Source organism: Paecilomyces variotii (genome assembly GCF_004022145.1).
Source record: "Paecilomyces variotii strain CBS 101075 chromosome Unknown C8Q69scaffold_15, whole genome shotgun sequence".
NCBI classification, from domain to species: domain Eukaryota; kingdom Fungi; phylum Ascomycota; class Eurotiomycetes; order Eurotiales; family Thermoascaceae; genus Paecilomyces; species Paecilomyces variotii.
Window position 1 is genome coordinate 127,409 of NW_021167154.1, and position 17,837 is coordinate 145,245.

A 17,837-nucleotide genomic window follows, 5' to 3' on the forward strand; every position below is an offset into this window, starting at 1 on the left:
AAGGAATTGGCCAGCTGGAGTCGGAAGCTCTCTCTGTCGCAACCGCAAGGCGGCGAAGCTGGGCGGTGGAGAGAGAACAGAGCGAACTCCGCGAAAACGTTCCACCGCGCCAAGATTGAAGTTCACTTTACGGCTTATTATACAAAGCGCAATTCTTCAGACTGGTAGTTTTGGATGGAAAACGGAGGCCATCGTGGAAAGATCATAATAAAATTTGCTTTTTTTTTTTAATGCTGTATAGGTAGCGTTACAAGATTCTATCGTATCGTGAGTCTACACCAAGCACTCTAGATGTCTCCAATAGACCAGCAACAACATTGTAAACCGAAAGTGGTCTCGACACGCCCAATGCCGGCCATGATCGTGGATTCAGGCTTCAAATACTCTTTAAAGCTTGGGTTCAAAATCCTCAAACTCAGTGAGGTCAACGACAGGACTGGGTCCAGCGCTAACTGCAAGACGCGCCTTGAACTCAGGAACGTTGGTGATGTATGTTGGTCCCCGGGGCAGGTCCCCATTGACACTGGTCTTAGCACCCTGCTCTGCTGAAGACTTCTTGTCTCCATTGGGCGATCTGTTGGTACCTGACTGCATCAGCTGAACACCCAGAAGCTGTTGCGCTTGTGAAATAACAGGGAGCGCCTTTTCCTCGGGAAGCTGCAGCTCAGACGTGAGGAAAGATTTAACTGTGGAAAGGATCTGTGCCTCATTGCCAGCAGACAAGTCAATTTCTGCAAAGGCAGCCTGCAGCTTCTCAGGATCAGCCGTGAACCCTGCTGCCTCCAGTTGTGCACCCAGGAGAGAGATAAACTTGGATTTCAGCTCCTGAGGATCCGCATTCTTGGCCGCTTCGCCGGCCTGGGCGTTAAGATGAATCGAGACTTTAGCTCTGGTAGGAGATTGAGGATCAATATATTGGCGGTAGAATTCGACCATCTCTTGCTTAGAAAGACCCCTGACGCGTGCAGCATCAACCTCGTTCTGCAAGAAATCGAAGTACTCGGATCCGATATGCGACCAATACCGGTTGGTCTCAGATGCAAGATTCTTCAACTTTTCCAGTCGCTTGTTTATAATGCTGCGCTTGTGACCCTCGAACTCATCCTCGGTCATGTTCTCCAGAGTGTCGGCGAACCGACTCAAGAAAGCATCAATGCGAGACTCCAAGTACGCGGCAGTGCGTTCACTCTGGATGATCACCCGGTATCCTAGAGTCGTGGCGGAGTAACGCGCACCACTCCAGACAACATATCCTAGCTGCTCCTTGCTGCGAAGCTGGTCGAATGCCGGCTCATCTGTCATCTGAGCAAATAGTAACAGCTTGGCCCTCAGAACACTGTCAACAAGACTGCCCAGAAACAAGTAGTACTCGATACAGTTGTTAACATTGGCTGGGTCCTTCAAGGTCTTCTCGTAGATATAGTTGCTTCCAGGAGGAAAGATTATGTTCCGGCGGACATGCCACTGAGATTGCGGCAGTGGGCGACCTGCGAGGATCGTCTCCACCAGGTCCGTCATCTTCAGAGCATCCTCCTTGTAAAGGTTTCCATGAGCCAGAACCTCAATGTGGGTTTGTCTGAGAATTTGAGGAAAGAAACTAGCGACATCATCTGCCTCGATGTCCTCTAGTTCCGCCGCATACTGCTCGTTTATCCAGGTCTTCTCTGAGGTTAGATATCTGGTGGAATCACCGACCTGATAAAATGGCTGTTGGTATTCCGCATTGCGGTAGCCCCGCGTCAGCCGTTCCTTGATGATCTTGAAGCGATCAGGATTCACGACCAGGTCACGCATACTAGTGAGAACTTTCTCTAGCAGCACAGCCATCTTATCATTATAGCCACCCACAGAGACATCCAGGCCAAAGATGCTAGCTGACAGGTGGTAATCAAGCCCCGCAAGCTCCGCATCATACGAGTACTCGACTAGAGCATCTCTCACAAGCTCGCAGTAGAGCTTGGCCTTGACATGGTTTGCAGGAGTGGCCCACACAAGGGGATTTCTCAGTGTCACATGGACTGTGGCCTTAGGGACCCAGAAACGGTCATCTTTCTTGTACCAAATACGCGCACGATTATCGTGACGAATCAGTTTCGGTGTCTTTGCTGGCTCCGGAACCTCTTTCTTCTCCACTGAGAGTCTCGTGGGGACGAACTCGTTCTTGTGTGGCATATGCAGATCAGATATCCTCTCCTGAGGAGACGAGCCAAGCGCCTTATGGATCTCGGACGAGAAGTCCTCTGGGATCTTTTCAACCTTATATTCCGTTCCATACCACTTCTCCCTGGAATCCCAGTCCCCTGGGTAATCCTGGGCCACGATCATGAGCCTGAAATTGTCCGCCCGCAGGTAGGACATGGCCTTGGTGATCGCTTCTGGGTCGAACTTCCTCAGCAGACTCGAACCGCTCAGCAACCATTCCCGAGGCAATGGCTTCTGCATGACGCTACTCAAACGACTGGTGAATCGGCTAGCAGGCGACTTCTGTTTGAAGCGGAAATCAACCTCGGCCAAATTCTTCATCTCGTCGAAGATCCATTGTTCGGGTGTCCTTTCCTTGATCATGGCGATGTACTGGAAAATCACCTTGACGACCTCACGGTACTGTTTCAGACCCTCTTGAGTCAGGCGAACGGATATAGTAAAGAAAGCAGACCCAGGGCAGATTGGCATGGCTCCCGCCGAAAGGCCGTTAGCCCATCCTTTGGCTTTGATGTAAGCCAGAATACTACCTGGTCCCTCATGACCAATAAGATGGCTGATGTAGCGGCTGGGTTGGGACTCGTACAGATTCTCCTCGTCGAGGAAAGGGAAATAGATGTCCAACGAGCGCGTATCCATCACGGGTTTCGCAAATATCTGAGTGGAGAGATGCTCCTCCGTAAACGGTTGGACATGATCCCAACGGTTTTGTGGGAGCTCTTTGTTCTTCACATCGGCAAAAAGCTCAGCTACCCATTGTTCCAACTGGTCCAGAGATTCCCTTCCCAGAACGACCAACTTCATCCGGTTAGCCGAATAGTGCTTGGAGTGGAAATCAATAAATTCTTTGCGAACGTCGATCCCGCGTTTCTGCGGTTCCTCCTTCAGCGTCTGCAGGTTACCAGTCGAGAAGTGATGGTAAGGGTGCTCCTTGTTCGACAAGGACTTGTTCAACTGCATTAGACGCCAAATGTCGCTCTGCAGGTTCTTCTTGTTCTCCGAGTCTACCGCTCTCAATTCTCGATCTAGAGTCGACTCTAGAAACAGGGGTGAGACGAAGAACTGAGCAAAGCGGTCCAGCGCGCCATACAGAGGAGGGACTAAATCGGTCGAGGACGAGCCGGCACTGCCAGATGTCCCATTCACGTTGCCATTGGTGACTTCCGCTGGAGTCGACTGACCGCTGCCATGGCCGTCACTTGACTCTGACGTCGCGGCGACTTCGAAGAAGTAGTTCGTTTCCGTTGCGGCCGTGTAGGCGTTGGACGATCCCGAGTGGGCTGCCAGGTACTGATTGTAGGCATTCTCCTTAGGGTACTATGACAAGAGTAGTCAATACCTAGTCAGGTTCTGGAGACATAACAGCAGGCTCCGCTGATTTACCTTTTTCGTGCCCATAAACAGCAGATGTTCCACGGCATGTGCCATTCCAGGCATATCGCCATCGTCAGAGAAGTTTCCCACATTCACATTTGCGGCCGCGCTGGCCTTATCTGTGTCGGGATCATGAACCAACAGCGCCTCGAGCTTGTTCCCAAGGCGGATGACCCGATAGGAGCGATCATCAAGCTCTGGCTTCTCCAGCTGATCCGTCACACGTTCCACCTTGGTCATCGTAGAGCCCGCGGAAGAGTTCACCGAGAGAAGAAGAAGGGATTTGGAGGAGAAAGGACGAGCAGAGAGGCCAGCAGGCGCAGAGGACTGATGATAGCGCTGAGAAACCGGACGCTGCAAGGCCGACTGACGGAGAGTAGAGTAAGGCTGCCCGACGCGTTGTCGAAGCAAGGGCAAGCGAAGCGTGGACCCGGCTGCGTAACAATGAAATCGAGCAGAACACCGGTATGGAGGTAGAAGGGACCTTGGAGGCATCCAGATCACAACCACGACAATGCGGAGGCAGTCTGGCCAATCCTTTCGACCAGCGGGGGGAAGGGGGCGAAGAAAGGGAGCGAAACAGAAGTAACAGTCTATACAGAGAAAGGAATAAGAATGAGCAGAGAGGCCAGACAAGATGATGGTACGGAGAATGGCGTGCGATCGTCCCTGGATGAAGTACCTCGGGCGAGGCGAAAGCACTTTGCGGAGAGACGTCGACAGTGGCGATCTGCGCTGCTAAGCATCTAGGCGGTGAAGCCGCTGCTTCCCCGGGCATCATAGTTAGTTACTTGAGTTAGTTAGCTAAGCTGTAACTAACTAGTGAAAGGATCAAATAATAATGCCTTAGGATTAGGTAGTCTTGGAATCAATCAAAGCAAGTCAGCTCCTAATACTAAGTCTCGCTCAAGGAACAGGCTGGATGACTATCCAACGTTTGTTATCGAGGTCGGCGTTTCTGAAACACCAACGCTCAGTTCTGGCTTGAGAAACCAACAGAGATACGAAGATAGTTCTTATGGTTTCATTAATATTGAATACCTACCTAGGTATCACTCATTGAATATCACTCGCAGAACGATCCGCTTTGGACGATGGCAAAATTCACCGGAGATTATCACCAGATCTATGAGATTAACTGCGTTAACAGAGACTTTCCCCGCGAACTTGCAAGGCTTTTTACTCTCGTCCTCGTTGATACTTAACCCCCATCATGCCAACGGAAAAGTCAGCCGCAGACAGGTGCAAAGAGCGCTTTATCAAAGTTCAAGCATCTCGTCTAGAAAATCAATGCCTTGCTAATTGGACTGATCTCGAAAATGCATTAATTAGAACTCTTGCATGTTCAACTCAATACCAATAACGTGCATCTGCTTCCAAGAGTTCATGGAGACTTATAAACCAGAGCTGTATGATTCTAAAGACTTTGAAACTGAGGGAGATTCTATCTATGATACTCATATATTCAAAGCATATGCGGTATATATTGCTCAATCTAGAACTGGTCGGATTAATGACATGCCTTTATCCCAACTATCCTCCATATGTTAGGACTTTCATAGCTCAGTTTCAAAATGAGCGTCTGCGAGTTTTCGTTTTCCTCACCCCTGAACCCCTGGACACCTTGATACGTACCGTTATCGTGCTGGAAGCTAAACTCCATCATGACAACAGAGGTGCGATTCAAGGCTGTTTTAGTGGCATTGAGTATAGGCCGAGCTTTTGCGTTTGGGGGATGGTGCTTAGATGTCGCCCAGAGTGCCGCAGCAAACTTTCATGCTTTGATTATCGCCTATCGTCGCACAGTGGCTTATCCTCCTATCGCGAGTCCTTATCTTCTATATACGTGGGAGGTGTCTCCTTTCGGGACCTTTCTATCCAGGGTCCGATGCTTTCACGACCGCCACGAAAACCGATTGGATGACTTGCAGGAGATAGCCAATGAACGAGCCAATTATCTTAGGTGACTATAAGGCTAGCAAAAGGGCAAGGGCGCTTAGCATAGGTAGCGCTCTTCGCGTGGTTGACCGTTGGGGAGGTCAAGGTACCCTTGGTTAAGGAACATTACCTCAGAAATTGCATATGAAGACAAAAACCACATGCAACATATCCTTGGTGAGAAAGACATGCGTGCGTATTCTATATACATATATCGAGGCTGACTTGACTCTATAGGTCAAATAGCAGAATAACTGTACTTGGCTAAGTTGAAACTCGGATATATATCAATACATCACGAAACGATATTCTCGGCATGCCAATCGAGTGAACCTCAAATTTGCCACATCATTGCGAAGCGGAACAAGCAGGTACGTGATAATATTGCTGCCGGCTCGAATGGAATATGGATAACCATAGGTGGTTAGGTAGAGGATTGGTTCGAGGCAGGCCTTCTCAATTTCAGTCTAACACATGTGTCTGAAAGTCAGCTGTGTGATTATACACATATCTACCCTTACTCTATGGGGTGGCTTCTCGGATCTTATTTGTTCGAATCTGGTTCTTCATTATGGGATTATCTCAAGTTGTTCTGGGAAGACCGAAAAATTGACTCATGGCTTAAAAGTCTTCTCGGCCCCGGAGGAACTGAGACTTTGAAAAACAAACTTACTATGACTGCCACTGTTCACCGTGCTTACGGAGCATGTTTCTTTTATGACTTTGACCGCTCGGGTTCTAGATATATCATTTCTAGCAAGGAGATGCAGCACCGGATTGCTTGTACATGGGTTTTATCATAGTCTACCTATCTTTGCTCTATCTTTAATAAAACTCTCAGGCTATATTTTAGAAGTCTCTCCGCTTAATTATTATAAATAAGAAACTGTTTTATATTATTTAATCTATATTAGCTGTATTAAAAAGCGCTATCTATTTTTATTATCTGACCTTCATTAAAGATAACCTATGCGCTAGAATAATTAAGTTCTTTTTCTCTACTTTCTATTGTCCGAGTAGTACCTAATTCCTGGCCCATTAAAGAATCACCCTATGATCTTCTGTCCACGATGTTAGCTCAACCATGGGAGGTTCTAGCTATTTGTGGAATATATACACGGCAGGGCGGGGCGGGGCGATGGCTGTACTTATTCCCCGAACATGAGAACTGGATGGAGCCATGAAGAAGTCCGTTTAGGTACATACATGGGTGTTCCCTGTTGCTCATTCATGTCTGTCACTCCTAACCATAAGCTATCACATATGGATGGGGACTGTATTGGAGTCATGTATTATAAACCATCAAATGTATATTAACTCGTAAGCGGGGGATATAATAGCAGCCACTGCATCGCCTAACTAAGTACCTACCTAGGTACCTAGGTAGTATCGAAACGCTAGTCTAGCTGCACGTATATACGAGCCCAGAACTCTCCGGTATCCGTCGGAATGTGAAGAGCCATCAAGTGTCTTGTACCGTCGAGGGATCTCAGGTATCATCACGATGTAGTTCTGCTGACACGCTAGACCGACTCACTTAGAAGTTAGAGCGCACGAGGCCCAAGTAGCTAATCCGACAGGTCACTTTCCTAATGTGCAGTCCTTCGACGCTGCATATCACTTTCGATATCTTGGTACATTAGGCGGAAGAATGCGCAGGTGTCTAACTGGGCGAAAGGATTTAAAGTCTTGTGGCTGTCGAGGAATGTCACGCTGCCCACCTGGGCTAGCTGAGGGGGCCATTCGACCTGCCGATCGGTCTATTCTTCCCACCACAGACGTCTCGCTCTCACATTGTTGCAAGTAATGTGGATGGTGTTTTACAGGGGCAGGATAACTCCGATTCGTATATCGGACTCTTACATTGGTGGGGGCTATGCATGATATATCTGCAGGGCAGAACAGCCTAATAGAGACTGTCGGCGATGTTACCTTTCACTTTCTACTACGTCCGGCCCTATTCTCCAAGGCGACTTCAAGAGGGGTACCCTGAGATATAAGGATGGGCGGATCTGTACTTCATGAGGGGAGGGATAAGTAGCTTCTAGTGCTACCGGTCTTTGCAGTCAGTGCGATCCAGTTGTCTGCAGGCAGGCCTGTAATTCGCAAAGAAAGATGCACAACTTGCAATCTATCTGGGCCGGTGTTGCCCTCGCATTGAGCGTCCTGGTTGCTGGAAGACCCGCGCCTTTGGTCGCTCGTGGTATGTTGAATAGATGTTTATTATGAGATGTTCCCTTCAGGCTGACGACTTTCACAGACGTTTCTTCGGATCTCCTTGACCAATTCAACCTGTTTGAACAATACGCCGCTGCAGCGTATTGTTCAGAGAACTTCAACTCAACGGGCACAAAGTTGACATGCTCGGCTGGAAACTGCCCCCTTGTACAGGCGGCGGACACCGAGACATTGGATGAATTTGCAGAGTAGGTGACATTCTGTCGATTACTGGACACGGATATTGACATTCACAAAGTACTTCTGGTTATGGCGACACGACCGGTTTTCTGGCCGTGGATAAAACGAACGAGCTGATAGTTCTGTCCTTCCGTGGCAGCTCTTCCTTTGACAACTGGATTGCCAACATTGACTTTGTCAAGACCGATGTTGACCTCTGTGACGGCTGCGAAGCCCACTCGGGATTCTGGGAAGCTTGGGGATCCGTCGCGGATTCCGTGACTAGCCAAATTGATTCGGCTCTCTCGACATATTCGGGTTACAAGCTAGTCATCACCGGACACAGTCTTGGTGCAGCGTTAGCTACGCTTGGAGGCGTTGTTCTGAGAAATTCCGGACACACCCTTGACCTCGTATGTCCTTACCATAAGATGAAATCCATACAGACCAGAGAACTGATTAGAACTCGCATAGTATACGTTTGGATGCCCCCGTGTCGGAAACGAAGCGTTGGCCCAATACATCACGTCGCAAAGCGATGCCACCTACCGTCTTACCCACACGGATGATCCTGTTCCTAAGCTACCACCCAAGTCGTTAGGTTTTAGCCAGCCCAGTCCTGAGTATTGGATCACGAGCGCATCTGGTGATCCAGTAACCGCATCCGATATTCAAGTCATTCAAGGTATCGACTCCGAGGCAGGTAATGATGGAACGGCCACTGGTTTGGACATTGAAGCTCACAGATGGTACTTCAATGCTATATCGGCATGTAACTGAGCGATGAAAGGATGTAGTTGATGACCGCGATGTGTATACGACACTTTAACCTTTTTGATAGACATATCTGAGAAAGTGATTGAGTTTAGTTCTGGGGTGCTCCGGTTCCATTTTGCAAATCGCAAACTAGTAGGATCATAGACAATGGACCCATATCAGATTCGCGGAGGGTTTGTTAATGCAAGGAGTCATGATAGCAACACCAGCGTTGTCGAATGGGAAGCTAGACAAGTGTCCAACATCACCCAAATCCTCTTTCTCCAAGACGTGTTGGGTATTATTCCTGACTACATTGTCGTAGTCAAGATGGAAACCTCCAACTGCACCTAACCGCAAGCTAGGACTTCCGCATAATTATTCCCTGAAGGATCGCCATGCTAGATACTTAGATCTCTTCAGGATCAGGGTTCAGGGGTCGCTTTAAGGTTGTGGCTGAGGGTCCAAGGATTTCTTTTCTCCGTGGTCTTCAGACGATGACGCTGTTTCACTGCGGTGAAACCATCGAAATGGATATCCAGTGTCCATGAGGCCCGCATGGCGTCTGCCGTTTCTCTACCACTCTTGCGCCGTGGCACGACGCCCCGCTGTTCGTCGGTTCGTTAAGGTCTTTTAACCAGTGAGTGCTGCTCGATGAAGTCTGGCGTTGAACCGGACCAGCACGCGCCAGCGGATCAGCGGGGTGGCTGTATTTTTATTCCAGGGGCGCCCGTACGGACTGTTCGGCAGCTTGACGCTGACTCTGCGCTCCACGCGGCCTGCGGAGCTCGAAGGGATGTGAGAGCTGTCCAAGGGCCACGTTCTTTAATACTTCTTTTCTCGTTCTTGTTCTTTAATCATTCTGGGAGTCAAATATTACTGTTCTTTGGCTTCTGCGTTGCGCGAAGCTCGGAATTCGACAATTGCGATCCGGTCCCGCCAGAAGATCGCCTTAAGCTCCCGCCTGGGTGTGCACAAGCATTCCTCGCTGCGCGCTGGCAGCTCAGCTGACGCCTTGTTGACCTGCAATTGTCACTTGTTGAGATGATCATTTCAAAGATCAATTCCCTGCGTCGGAGATCGTTCTGTCGAGCCGCGAGGTCCAGCAGCGGCAATCAACAGCCATGCTCTTCCGCAAAGGAGCGTACAAGTCCAGATTCCGTCATCGAGCCAAACCGATAGCTCTGGCGATTCTGATTGTATACGGAATATACTGTCTGTTCTTCGCTGACTCGACGAGTGCCAACCTCGTGTCTCGAGGAAACCGGCGCAGAGGATCGAAACATGCCAGAGCTTCGCACGCTCCGTTGCCCCCGTTGAAGAAAGATCTGGTCGTGGCGAGCATGACCAAGGACGACACGTCGTGGCTCTTCGACTATTTCCCGGATTGGCATAAGAGCATCTATGTGGTGGATGATGAAGATGCGGAATTGACCGTGGAAATAAACAAGGGAAGGGAGTCTATGGTGTATCTGACGTATGCAACCTCCCCTCTTGAACAAGACATGTTCGTTACTGAGGAAGGATACCTGTTGCTGACCCAGTGGCTTTTTATAGGTATATCATTGACAACTATGACAACTTGCCCGATAATATGCTTTTCATCCACTCTCTACGCTACCAATGGCACAACGATGACCCCTACTATGATGGCGTTCCTATGCTTAGGAACTTCCAAATCCCTTATCTGGAGGCTCAGGGGTACGTCAATCTGCGGTGCGTCTGGAATCTAGGCTGTCCTTCTGAGATACGTCCATTCCACGATACCCATCGCGAGGACGTCCACGCGGGCGAATACTTCAAGACCGGGTTTATGGAGCTCTTCCCTGAATCAGAAGTGCCAGAAGTTGTGGGCGTTTCCTGCTGCGCACAGTTCGGCGTGACCAAGTGGAAGATCCGAGAGCGACCCAAGAGTGACTATGAGCATTTCAGAAACTGGCTGAAGACCACTGATCTGACAGATGAGCTGAGTGGGCGCATTATGGAATATTCTTGGCACAGTAAGTTATTTTCAGATCCTGATCCTAATAGCTGGGCCGGTCTAATATTGGACCTGCAGTGATATTCGGAATGGAGCCCGTTCATTGTCCAGATGTCGCTCAATGTTATTGCAACGTTTTCGGGCTGTGCAACTTGAACTGCGTTGGACCCGATAGCTGCGATAACCGGTATATCCTCCCTCCGTATTCTACACTCCCAAAGGGATGGCCTTACAAAGGCTGGGACGGCGAGGATCAAGACCCCAGCCGACCAATCTGGGGGCCTTGAGCTATCTATGCTCATATGTTATTGAAAATCAAATACGTCGCAAGCCGCATAGCGCTCCACGGATTTCGACCTCGCAAGGCCTGCAGTTGACATCTACAGGAATATCTAATCCGACGGAAATTGCTAAGCGCCCTTGTCTCGTGCTGCGATCGCGCTGAGACTGAACAGGGCAACCCATTTGCGAGATCATAAAAGACCAAGCGCCGGTCATCTCAGCTGCCGGAAACGTAGCTCTCCATCAAGAGGATAATCAGAAAGATCTGATTGACGACGGAAAGTCTTGAGCTTAGAGTGGGTCGAGAAGGGATTGAAATCTCCAAGAAACTATTCATTCTATAAACCGTCATAAACCATCTTGATGGGACGCTCATACTCGGGAGGATAGTGGAACTCACGCTATCGGAGACCTATGTATCGAGCCTGCATGGCTGGCATGGGCAGTACGCACGCATAATAAATTATAGATATAGAGTGCTCTCCTTTTGGAATATGCCAAGGAATAAAAAAAAATAAAAATAAAAAAAAAAAAAAATTAATAAATACCATATCCAATGCTGAGCGAATAACACTTTGAAGAAAGATTATAGGTCCTCTATATGGCTTATGTACCGTTGAATACTAATCACAACCACCCTGTTTGCGGATATTCATCTCCGCGGGGTGGATTGCGCTAGCAATGGCGGCCGAGGTCCAGGAACTCCCCCGCGGTAGTTAAAGGGTGATAACTGTAACTTGCTTGCTGACAGGCCGGTTCCTGATTGATTTAATGACCATCACCTGCTCTTTAGATAACCTCTTCTCGAAACGAATCCAGCGTCTACACTCGTTATCCCGTATCCCGTTCTCACGCTCATCCTCCCCTGTATCACGTCATCGGCGTCCCTCTTAGCTGCATCGGAGCTTCACAAGCTGAATTTCAAGGGCGTCTCCGGCTGAACAGACAAAGAGACGTTATTACAATCGCATATTGATCCATTACCGCATACCTGCCTACCGTGAGAAACAGATCCGAAACCCATTGACAAAGGGAGTGGAGGACGGATTCCGCATCGACTCGGGAACCATTCATCACCTTGTCTCACTCAGAACCTCCGGATTAAACCACCTCACACATCAGACAAACTCCACAACCATGCTCATTATCGGTCTCACCGGATCCATCGCGACCGGTAAATCGACCGTGTCCGCCCTCCTCTCCGCACCTCCCTACTCCCTGCCCATCATCGATGCAGACCTCATCGCCCGCCAGGTCGTCGAGCCCGGGACGCCCGCCTACCGCGCGATTGTGAACTACTTCGGACCCAGCACGCCCGATCTCCTCCTCCCCGACTCTGAGGGCAAAGAGGACAGACCACTGAACCGACCAGCGCTAGGCCGGCGCGTCTTCGGTGACAGCGAGGAGCGCAAACGGGACCGAATGATCCTGAATAAAATCGTCCATCCGGCCGTGCGGCGCGAGATATACAAAGCATTACTATACTACTACCTCCGTGGATATTGGGCGGTCGTGCTGGACGTCCCGCTGCTCTTCGAGTCCGGAATGGACGTAATTTGTGGCACGGTCGTGGTAGTCGGGGTGCATGATCCCGCAGTGCAGATGCAGCGCCTACGCGCGCGCGATCCGCATCTCAGCGCGGAGGATGCAGAAAACCGCGTCCGCAGCCAGGGTGATGTGTTGGGCAAAGTGGCAAAGGCAGAGTTTCGGGGCACGAGCAATGCGCGCGGCGTGATTGTCTGGAATGATGGCGACAAGGCAGATCTTGAGAAGGAGATTCAGAGGGCAATGAGCACGATCAGTGCGTCGAGTCCGAAATGGTGGTCGTGGGTTTTACTCCTGGCGCCGCCGCTGGGCGCTGCGTGTGCAGTATGGAACATGGCGGTCAACTTTACGACGAAGAGGAGTTGGGATCAGAAGGCACAGAGGGAAAAGGCGAAACTGTGAGCCTTTCCCTGTTTTACATAATCTGAGTAATGGATCTAACTATATGATACTCTTTTTCTGTGGGCGATGAGTTATCATTTGTAAATATTATCGACCTTATACCTATTCTTCGTTCATACGGGATATTTTGTCTTGGCACTTACTATAGTTCGTATATTTGGATATTATGGATTATTCTTGATTCCCTTCAATTAATCACTAACGAAAGTGATCCCATTAATAAAAAAGCCCGTTGATGCCTTAAGAAGACCTCGTCACATGCTTTTCCGTAACGCCTATTCTATGCAGAAGCAAAACGCCCGTCCCTCGAACATCCCCCCGAAACTGGAGATATGGATCAGAACAACCGATACGGATCTCAGATCAGAAACCATCAGAAAAAATAAAGAGATAAGACCAGCTCAATCCTGGTTTACGCTTCACCGCGACTTTCTCTTCTTCTTTTTCTTATCAAAATCTTGTCTTATTCTGGGGGCCTCACGACCACCTGAGATACTCGTCAAGTCACCCAGCCTGATACTATCAGGGTCAAATTTCTTGACTTGTTTCTTGGCTGCTTTGATCTTGGCTCTCTGCAACATGGCATCGACTTGTGCTGGGTCCGTCAGATCCACATCACCCAAGTCATCATCCGAGTCGTATTCCACCGCATCGTAGGCGGATTTCTATTGAATGGGCAATTAGTTTATGGATTTAGTCTGTCAGAATGATAGGATTTAACATTACCTTCTTCCGCTTGAAGTTCCCATAGCTCCTGCGTCCCCCAGAGACCTCGTCCGGTACATCCCAGGAATCCTCGGACACGATATAGGGTTGCTGTGGCTGTGCTGATACCGGAGAGTCTGCGCCAGGGAAATCAAGCACCCATTCTGTTTCTCCAGCTTCGGCCGCCTGACGCGCGACTGCCTCAGCGCGTTTCTGCTCTTCCGCCTTGATGGCAGCTGAGATGGCATCTAGATCGGAGGAGGGAGTGGCAGGACTTGATCCTGCAGCGTCCATGGAGAGTCGTGCTCGTTTCGGCGTGGTGCGACTCTCTTCGGATGGGGATGCAGTGGCATTGTTGGCAGCTGCGTGGGCGGCCCGTTGCATGAACTGGTGATATTATGTTAGCGCGATTTTTCATTTATTTCAACGGTGAAATAGTTCAAAGATTGCTGGGTCGGGGTTTCAATTTCCACATACTTTCATTGTGAGAAGCCGCGAAGACATTGTCTTCTCTGGCTTTGCGCCAGGCGTCGATGAGCCTGACATGATGATGACTGTTGTGTATTTTAGAAGAGAACACTCTCCTATATCTCAAAGAGTAAAAATATAGAACCCATCCAGCAGAGCCGTGCTCTGCTGCTCGTTCGTTGTGAAAAGTGCAGCTTCACAAATAGAAGTTCTGCGGGCGGGCAGTTTTCGCCGCAAAAGGGCAGGCTGGGCGCCGATTGGCTGAGGACCGACACCCGCGAGCTCGAGCAAACCTCACTCAACATCACCGGCTCGATCTTCGAACTCCCCCTTCGCTTCCCCTCGACAATCCACATCGGGCTGTCGTTCCAGCACTCTCACATCAACCGCCATGTTCTCCTCCGCCAGAAGCCGCATTGCGGCTCTCTCCACGCGGCCCGGTGCCTTTGCGCTCCCTCGCGCCGGTTACTCGTCCACGGCTGCCCGGCTCTTGCCTGAGAACGTGATCCCAGCCAACGACCCGACCCCGCGACAGCCCAAGCCCAATGTCTCTGCGACCAATGCCACTCCTGTCGATTCTGTCGGTGCTTGGGATGCTGCTCTCCAGGAGGAGCCCGAGGTGGGAGAGCGCAGTCGCCAGCTGCAGGCGCCCAACCGCGCCACCACCTGGGCCAAGAGCCAGCAGCCCAGAGCGCAGGCCATGACCGGTCCTCGCTTCGAACAGACCATCATAGAGCTTCAGGTCAGTAGCCTTCGATCAATTGTTAGATCATCTGCTGGATTTTGAGGGAGGAGTTGGGGAGGGACAATGACAATTGGGAATACACATTGTCCGATTGGTTGATACAGACACGACTGACGAGATCCTCATGAACAGCCTCAACCTCTGGCCGCCATTGAGCTTATCCACAGACAACCCGTCCGCTGGCAGAAGAAGAGAGTTGTCGAGTGCGATGGTGGCGGTGGTCCCACCGGTCACCCCAGAATCTTCATCAACGTCGACAAGCCCCAGATCTGCCACTGCACGTACTGCGGTCTGCCTTTCGTATGTGACTCCATTGATACGACCTCTAGCGAGACGAAGTCTAACTCTACCGTATAGGCCCACGAGAAGCACCGTCCTTATCTCGAGTCCCTGCCCGCGACCACCTACCCGCTGAAGGCTACCGGCGACCCTGCCGAAGTTAACGAGACCCAGCGCGTCACGGACAGCGGTTGGGAACAGCGATAAATCCGATCTTTTTATATCTTGGCGTTGATGACCTTGTTAGCTTTTTTTCTTTCCGCCCTTCTGCCCGCGAGGGCTCCCTGTACAGTGTTCTTAGTATGCAGATGCAGATCAATAGATATTATTGATTGAGTGGAGAACTGTCTTGCTGACAAGACTTGTTAATAGCGAGGATATCTGTCGCATTTTCCGTTACAGATATCTCTGTAGAAAAGAACCATACTTGATATTTGATATTTTCCATATGCGTCGTCGCTAGGCACTAGGTATACATCCACATTAAGTCACTTCCCCTGCACCAATCATGCTCTTCCAGTTTCTAAACACGGAACATCATGCTCCTCAGAAATCCATTGGAGATCTGGACTTGATCCCAAAGCCAACGACTGCTAGTATAATGGAAAACTGTCTTCGTGCTTGGATGGTGGTATGTAGGTCGCCTGGGCTGGAGTACCTCTTCGACCGTTCAACCTTCGTACATAGCAAGGTTTGCGTCCAGTGTTTGGAGGCTTCGAGACAAGAATTTTCGAAAGTCCCATATTCTACGAGGAAGAAGACGTACTCTAGGAATCCCAACTTTGGCGTAGTTGAGGTCAGATATCTGCGTAAATCACAGTTCATTGTTGTGGATGGTTCACCCACTCAGCTACTTGGGAGAGTGAAGCTCTTCGGAACCTGGGGAGGCACCCAAACCTAGACAGCGCCATTTTGGATGCAACTGGGATATGAAGCTCTACTATATGCACAATCGATACCACATGAATTGATCTATTCTCTGCGTTCTTGTCCGTCTACATTTTTCTAGTCAATAAATCTCCCTTCACCGGCGCCGCAGCAGAAGATCGATCCAATGACGTCGACATCCCCAACCCATCTTTCCTTTCCCCCCACCAGATAGCAGCAAAATCAATTAAACAAATCAATAACGATTCAATCTCTAACATCTTATGCCAACAACCCTGACCCTCAAACTCTTCGCCCTCCAACTCCTCCTCATCGCCGCATTCTTCCCCAACTTCTTCATCGGCACGCTCAGCTATTTCGTCCCAGAATTCATTATCCCCGCGCGCAGTACTACCGCCAAACAGCACCAACCACCATCCCCGCATCCAACGCCAGCCATGTCGTCCTGGTTCCAGAAGACTTTCACCCTTCCTTCCCGCTCGCGCGGCTCGTACCTGATCACAGACACCGTTGTGTCTGAACTGCCCGAACTGCGCAACTACAAGGTCGGCATTCTGAACTTGTTCATCCAGCACACGAGCTGTGCGCTTTCGTTGAACGAGAACTGGGATGAGGATGTGCGTGAGGATATGAGCGATGCGTTGGATCGCATCGCACCGGCGGATCGCAAGGGAAATCTTTATCGACACAGTGCGGAGGGAGAGGATGATATGCCGGTGAGTAATCAGATTGCTCCTCGCGGGGATTAAATTAGGATTGAATCTTGAGAATCTGTGGGATTAGATTGGAATGTCTAACTGAATTTGCTGGTGCTATTTTAGGCCCATATCAAATCTGCCCTCATCGGTGCTTCTGTGTCTATTCCTATTACCAATGGCCGTCTGAACACCGGTACCTGGCAGGGTATCTGGTACCTTGAATTCCGCGCAAGCAAGCACTCGAGAAAGGTCGTTGCGACTATCCAGGGAGAGAAGGCTTGACTGGGTGATGGGTCGTCGAGGCATCTACTATAAATTATGTCATTGGTTCAGATCGTTCGTTGCAGAAAAGGCAAGGATAACTATGTATTGCTTCACTGTAGAATACGTCACCTTCCCAGGTGCTGCAGTGCCGGTGAAGATTAAGATCGATCAGAAGAAGAAATGAATACCAGATGTGAATAGTGCATGGTAATCGAATTCTCCGGAGGGGAAGTTGTCAAATCCAGAGCACGGAAGCATGGTATGATTTGAACCACCCAGCTATGCTTGCTTAACTCTAGTTCTAGTGAGTTTCGAACCCATATTTGATTCCTAAGCATACAAAGAATCGAGATTCTAGTGACCTAGTAGGTTCTATCCTATACCAAAGAACCTGCTGCAAACGGATGATTGACGGATTACCTAGACATACACTTTGTACGCCAACAAATCACCAGAAAGACGGTCAACATCGTGAATACTCAGTAACAGAACTAGTCTCAAAGGTAAGTCTATGTACATGCTGATAAACCCAATGCATGACACAACTTTCTGACATGGACTTAATTCGATGTAGATGGATATCTCTAAGAAGACGGTTCGGAAGTCCCTCGACGGAATTGCCTGGACGAAAATTTACAGTGATAACGAGCATGAGATCATCATGCAAGCGAACAAAAACGCAGATGATGCGGAAGTAAAGAAATCTGCGCAGAAGGACAGCCATAAGATTTTGGCCAAATGTGTCATAGATGTGAAGAATGAAGATCCGCAGAAGGCTGAGGCTGATTTGCAGGAGTTATTTAACGAGAGAAATTGATACGGCTGTGATTTGATATGGGGATCTATTGATATTGTTAGTGGCGTAGTTAGCAGTCTTATCATGAATCCATGAAGCACAAGCCAAAGCCAAAGT

General features: G+C 49.5%; 9 protein-coding genes across 9 annotated transcripts; 7 read left to right on the forward strand and 2 right to left on the reverse strand.

The window, feature by feature from the left end:
- Positions 1-387: 387 nt before the first annotated feature.
- On the reverse strand, positions 388-3,816 carry C8Q69DRAFT_510426 (a-pheromone processing metallopeptidase Ste23; the record flags this gene model as incomplete). The annotated part of the gene is made up of 2 exons (XM_028633188.1): positions 388-3,519; positions 3,586-3,816. The coding sequence occupies 2 exons, from the start codon at positions 3,814-3,816 to the stop codon at positions 388-390; spliced, it is 3,363 nt and encodes a 1,120-aa protein (XP_028481549.1).
- Positions 3,817-5,842: 2,026 nt separating this feature from the next.
- C8Q69DRAFT_110639 (hypothetical protein) lies at positions 5,843-6,357 on the forward strand. The gene is made up of 2 exons (XM_028625112.1): positions 5,843-5,885; positions 5,935-6,357. The coding sequence occupies exon 2, from the start codon at positions 6,039-6,041 to the stop codon at positions 6,315-6,317; it is 279 nt and encodes a 92-aa protein (XP_028481550.1). The 5' UTR covers positions 5,843-5,885; positions 5,935-6,038; the 3' UTR covers positions 6,318-6,357.
- A 1,272-nt stretch (positions 6,358-7,629) lies between these two features.
- On the forward strand, positions 7,630-8,691 carry C8Q69DRAFT_447990 (putative extracellular lipase; the record flags this gene model as incomplete). The annotated part of the gene is made up of 4 exons (XM_028629256.1): positions 7,630-7,717; positions 7,775-7,940; positions 7,991-8,324; positions 8,386-8,691. 4 exons carry the CDS (start codon positions 7,630-7,632, stop codon positions 8,689-8,691), a joined length of 894 nt encoding a protein of 297 aa, XP_028481551.1.
- Positions 8,692-9,791: 1,100 nt separating this feature from the next.
- On the forward strand, positions 9,792-10,935 carry C8Q69DRAFT_447991 (hypothetical protein; the record flags this gene model as incomplete). The annotated part of the gene is made up of 3 exons (XM_028629257.1): positions 9,792-10,144; positions 10,225-10,667; positions 10,727-10,935. The coding sequence occupies 3 exons, from the start codon at positions 9,792-9,794 to the stop codon at positions 10,933-10,935; spliced, it is 1,005 nt and encodes a 334-aa protein (XP_028481552.1).
- Positions 10,936-11,655: 720 nt separating this feature from the next.
- C8Q69DRAFT_110681 (putative dephospho-CoA kinase) lies at positions 11,656-13,086 on the forward strand. Its single transcript, XM_028625114.1, has one exon. It carries the CDS (start codon positions 12,068-12,070, stop codon positions 12,875-12,877), a length of 810 nt encoding a protein of 269 aa, XP_028481553.1. The 5' UTR covers positions 11,656-12,067; the 3' UTR covers positions 12,878-13,086.
- Positions 13,087-14,284, reverse strand: C8Q69DRAFT_110680 (hypothetical protein). The gene is made up of 3 exons (XM_028625113.1): positions 14,060-14,284; positions 13,604-13,969; positions 13,087-13,542 (listed from the first exon to the last, which is right to left on the reverse strand). Exons 1-3 carry the CDS (start codon positions 14,126-14,128, stop codon positions 13,297-13,299), a joined length of 681 nt encoding a protein of 226 aa, XP_028481554.1. The 5' UTR covers positions 14,129-14,284; the 3' UTR covers positions 13,087-13,296.
- Positions 14,285-14,361: 77 nt separating this feature from the next.
- On the forward strand, positions 14,362-15,599 carry C8Q69DRAFT_480595 (NADH-ubiquinone oxidoreductase). Its single transcript, XM_028631536.1, has 4 exons — positions 14,362-14,792; positions 14,928-15,095; positions 15,153-15,316; positions 15,447-15,599. Exons 1-3 carry the CDS (start codon positions 14,442-14,444, stop codon positions 15,279-15,281), a joined length of 648 nt encoding a protein of 215 aa, XP_028481555.1. The 5' UTR covers positions 14,362-14,441; the 3' UTR covers positions 15,282-15,316; positions 15,447-15,599.
- Positions 15,600-16,399: 800 nt separating this feature from the next.
- On the forward strand, positions 16,400-16,942 carry C8Q69DRAFT_488718 (UPF0047 domain protein; the record flags this gene model as incomplete). The annotated part of the gene is made up of 2 exons (XM_028632065.1): positions 16,400-16,678; positions 16,784-16,942. 2 exons carry the CDS (start codon positions 16,400-16,402, stop codon positions 16,940-16,942), a joined length of 438 nt encoding a protein of 145 aa, XP_028481556.1.
- Positions 16,943-17,328: 386 nt separating this feature from the next.
- Positions 17,329-17,741, forward strand: C8Q69DRAFT_510433 (hypothetical protein; the record flags this gene model as incomplete). The annotated part of the gene is made up of 2 exons (XM_028633189.1): positions 17,329-17,427; positions 17,499-17,741. The coding sequence occupies 2 exons, from the start codon at positions 17,329-17,331 to the stop codon at positions 17,739-17,741; spliced, it is 342 nt and encodes a 113-aa protein (XP_028481557.1).
- Positions 17,742-17,837: the final 96 nt, after the last annotated feature.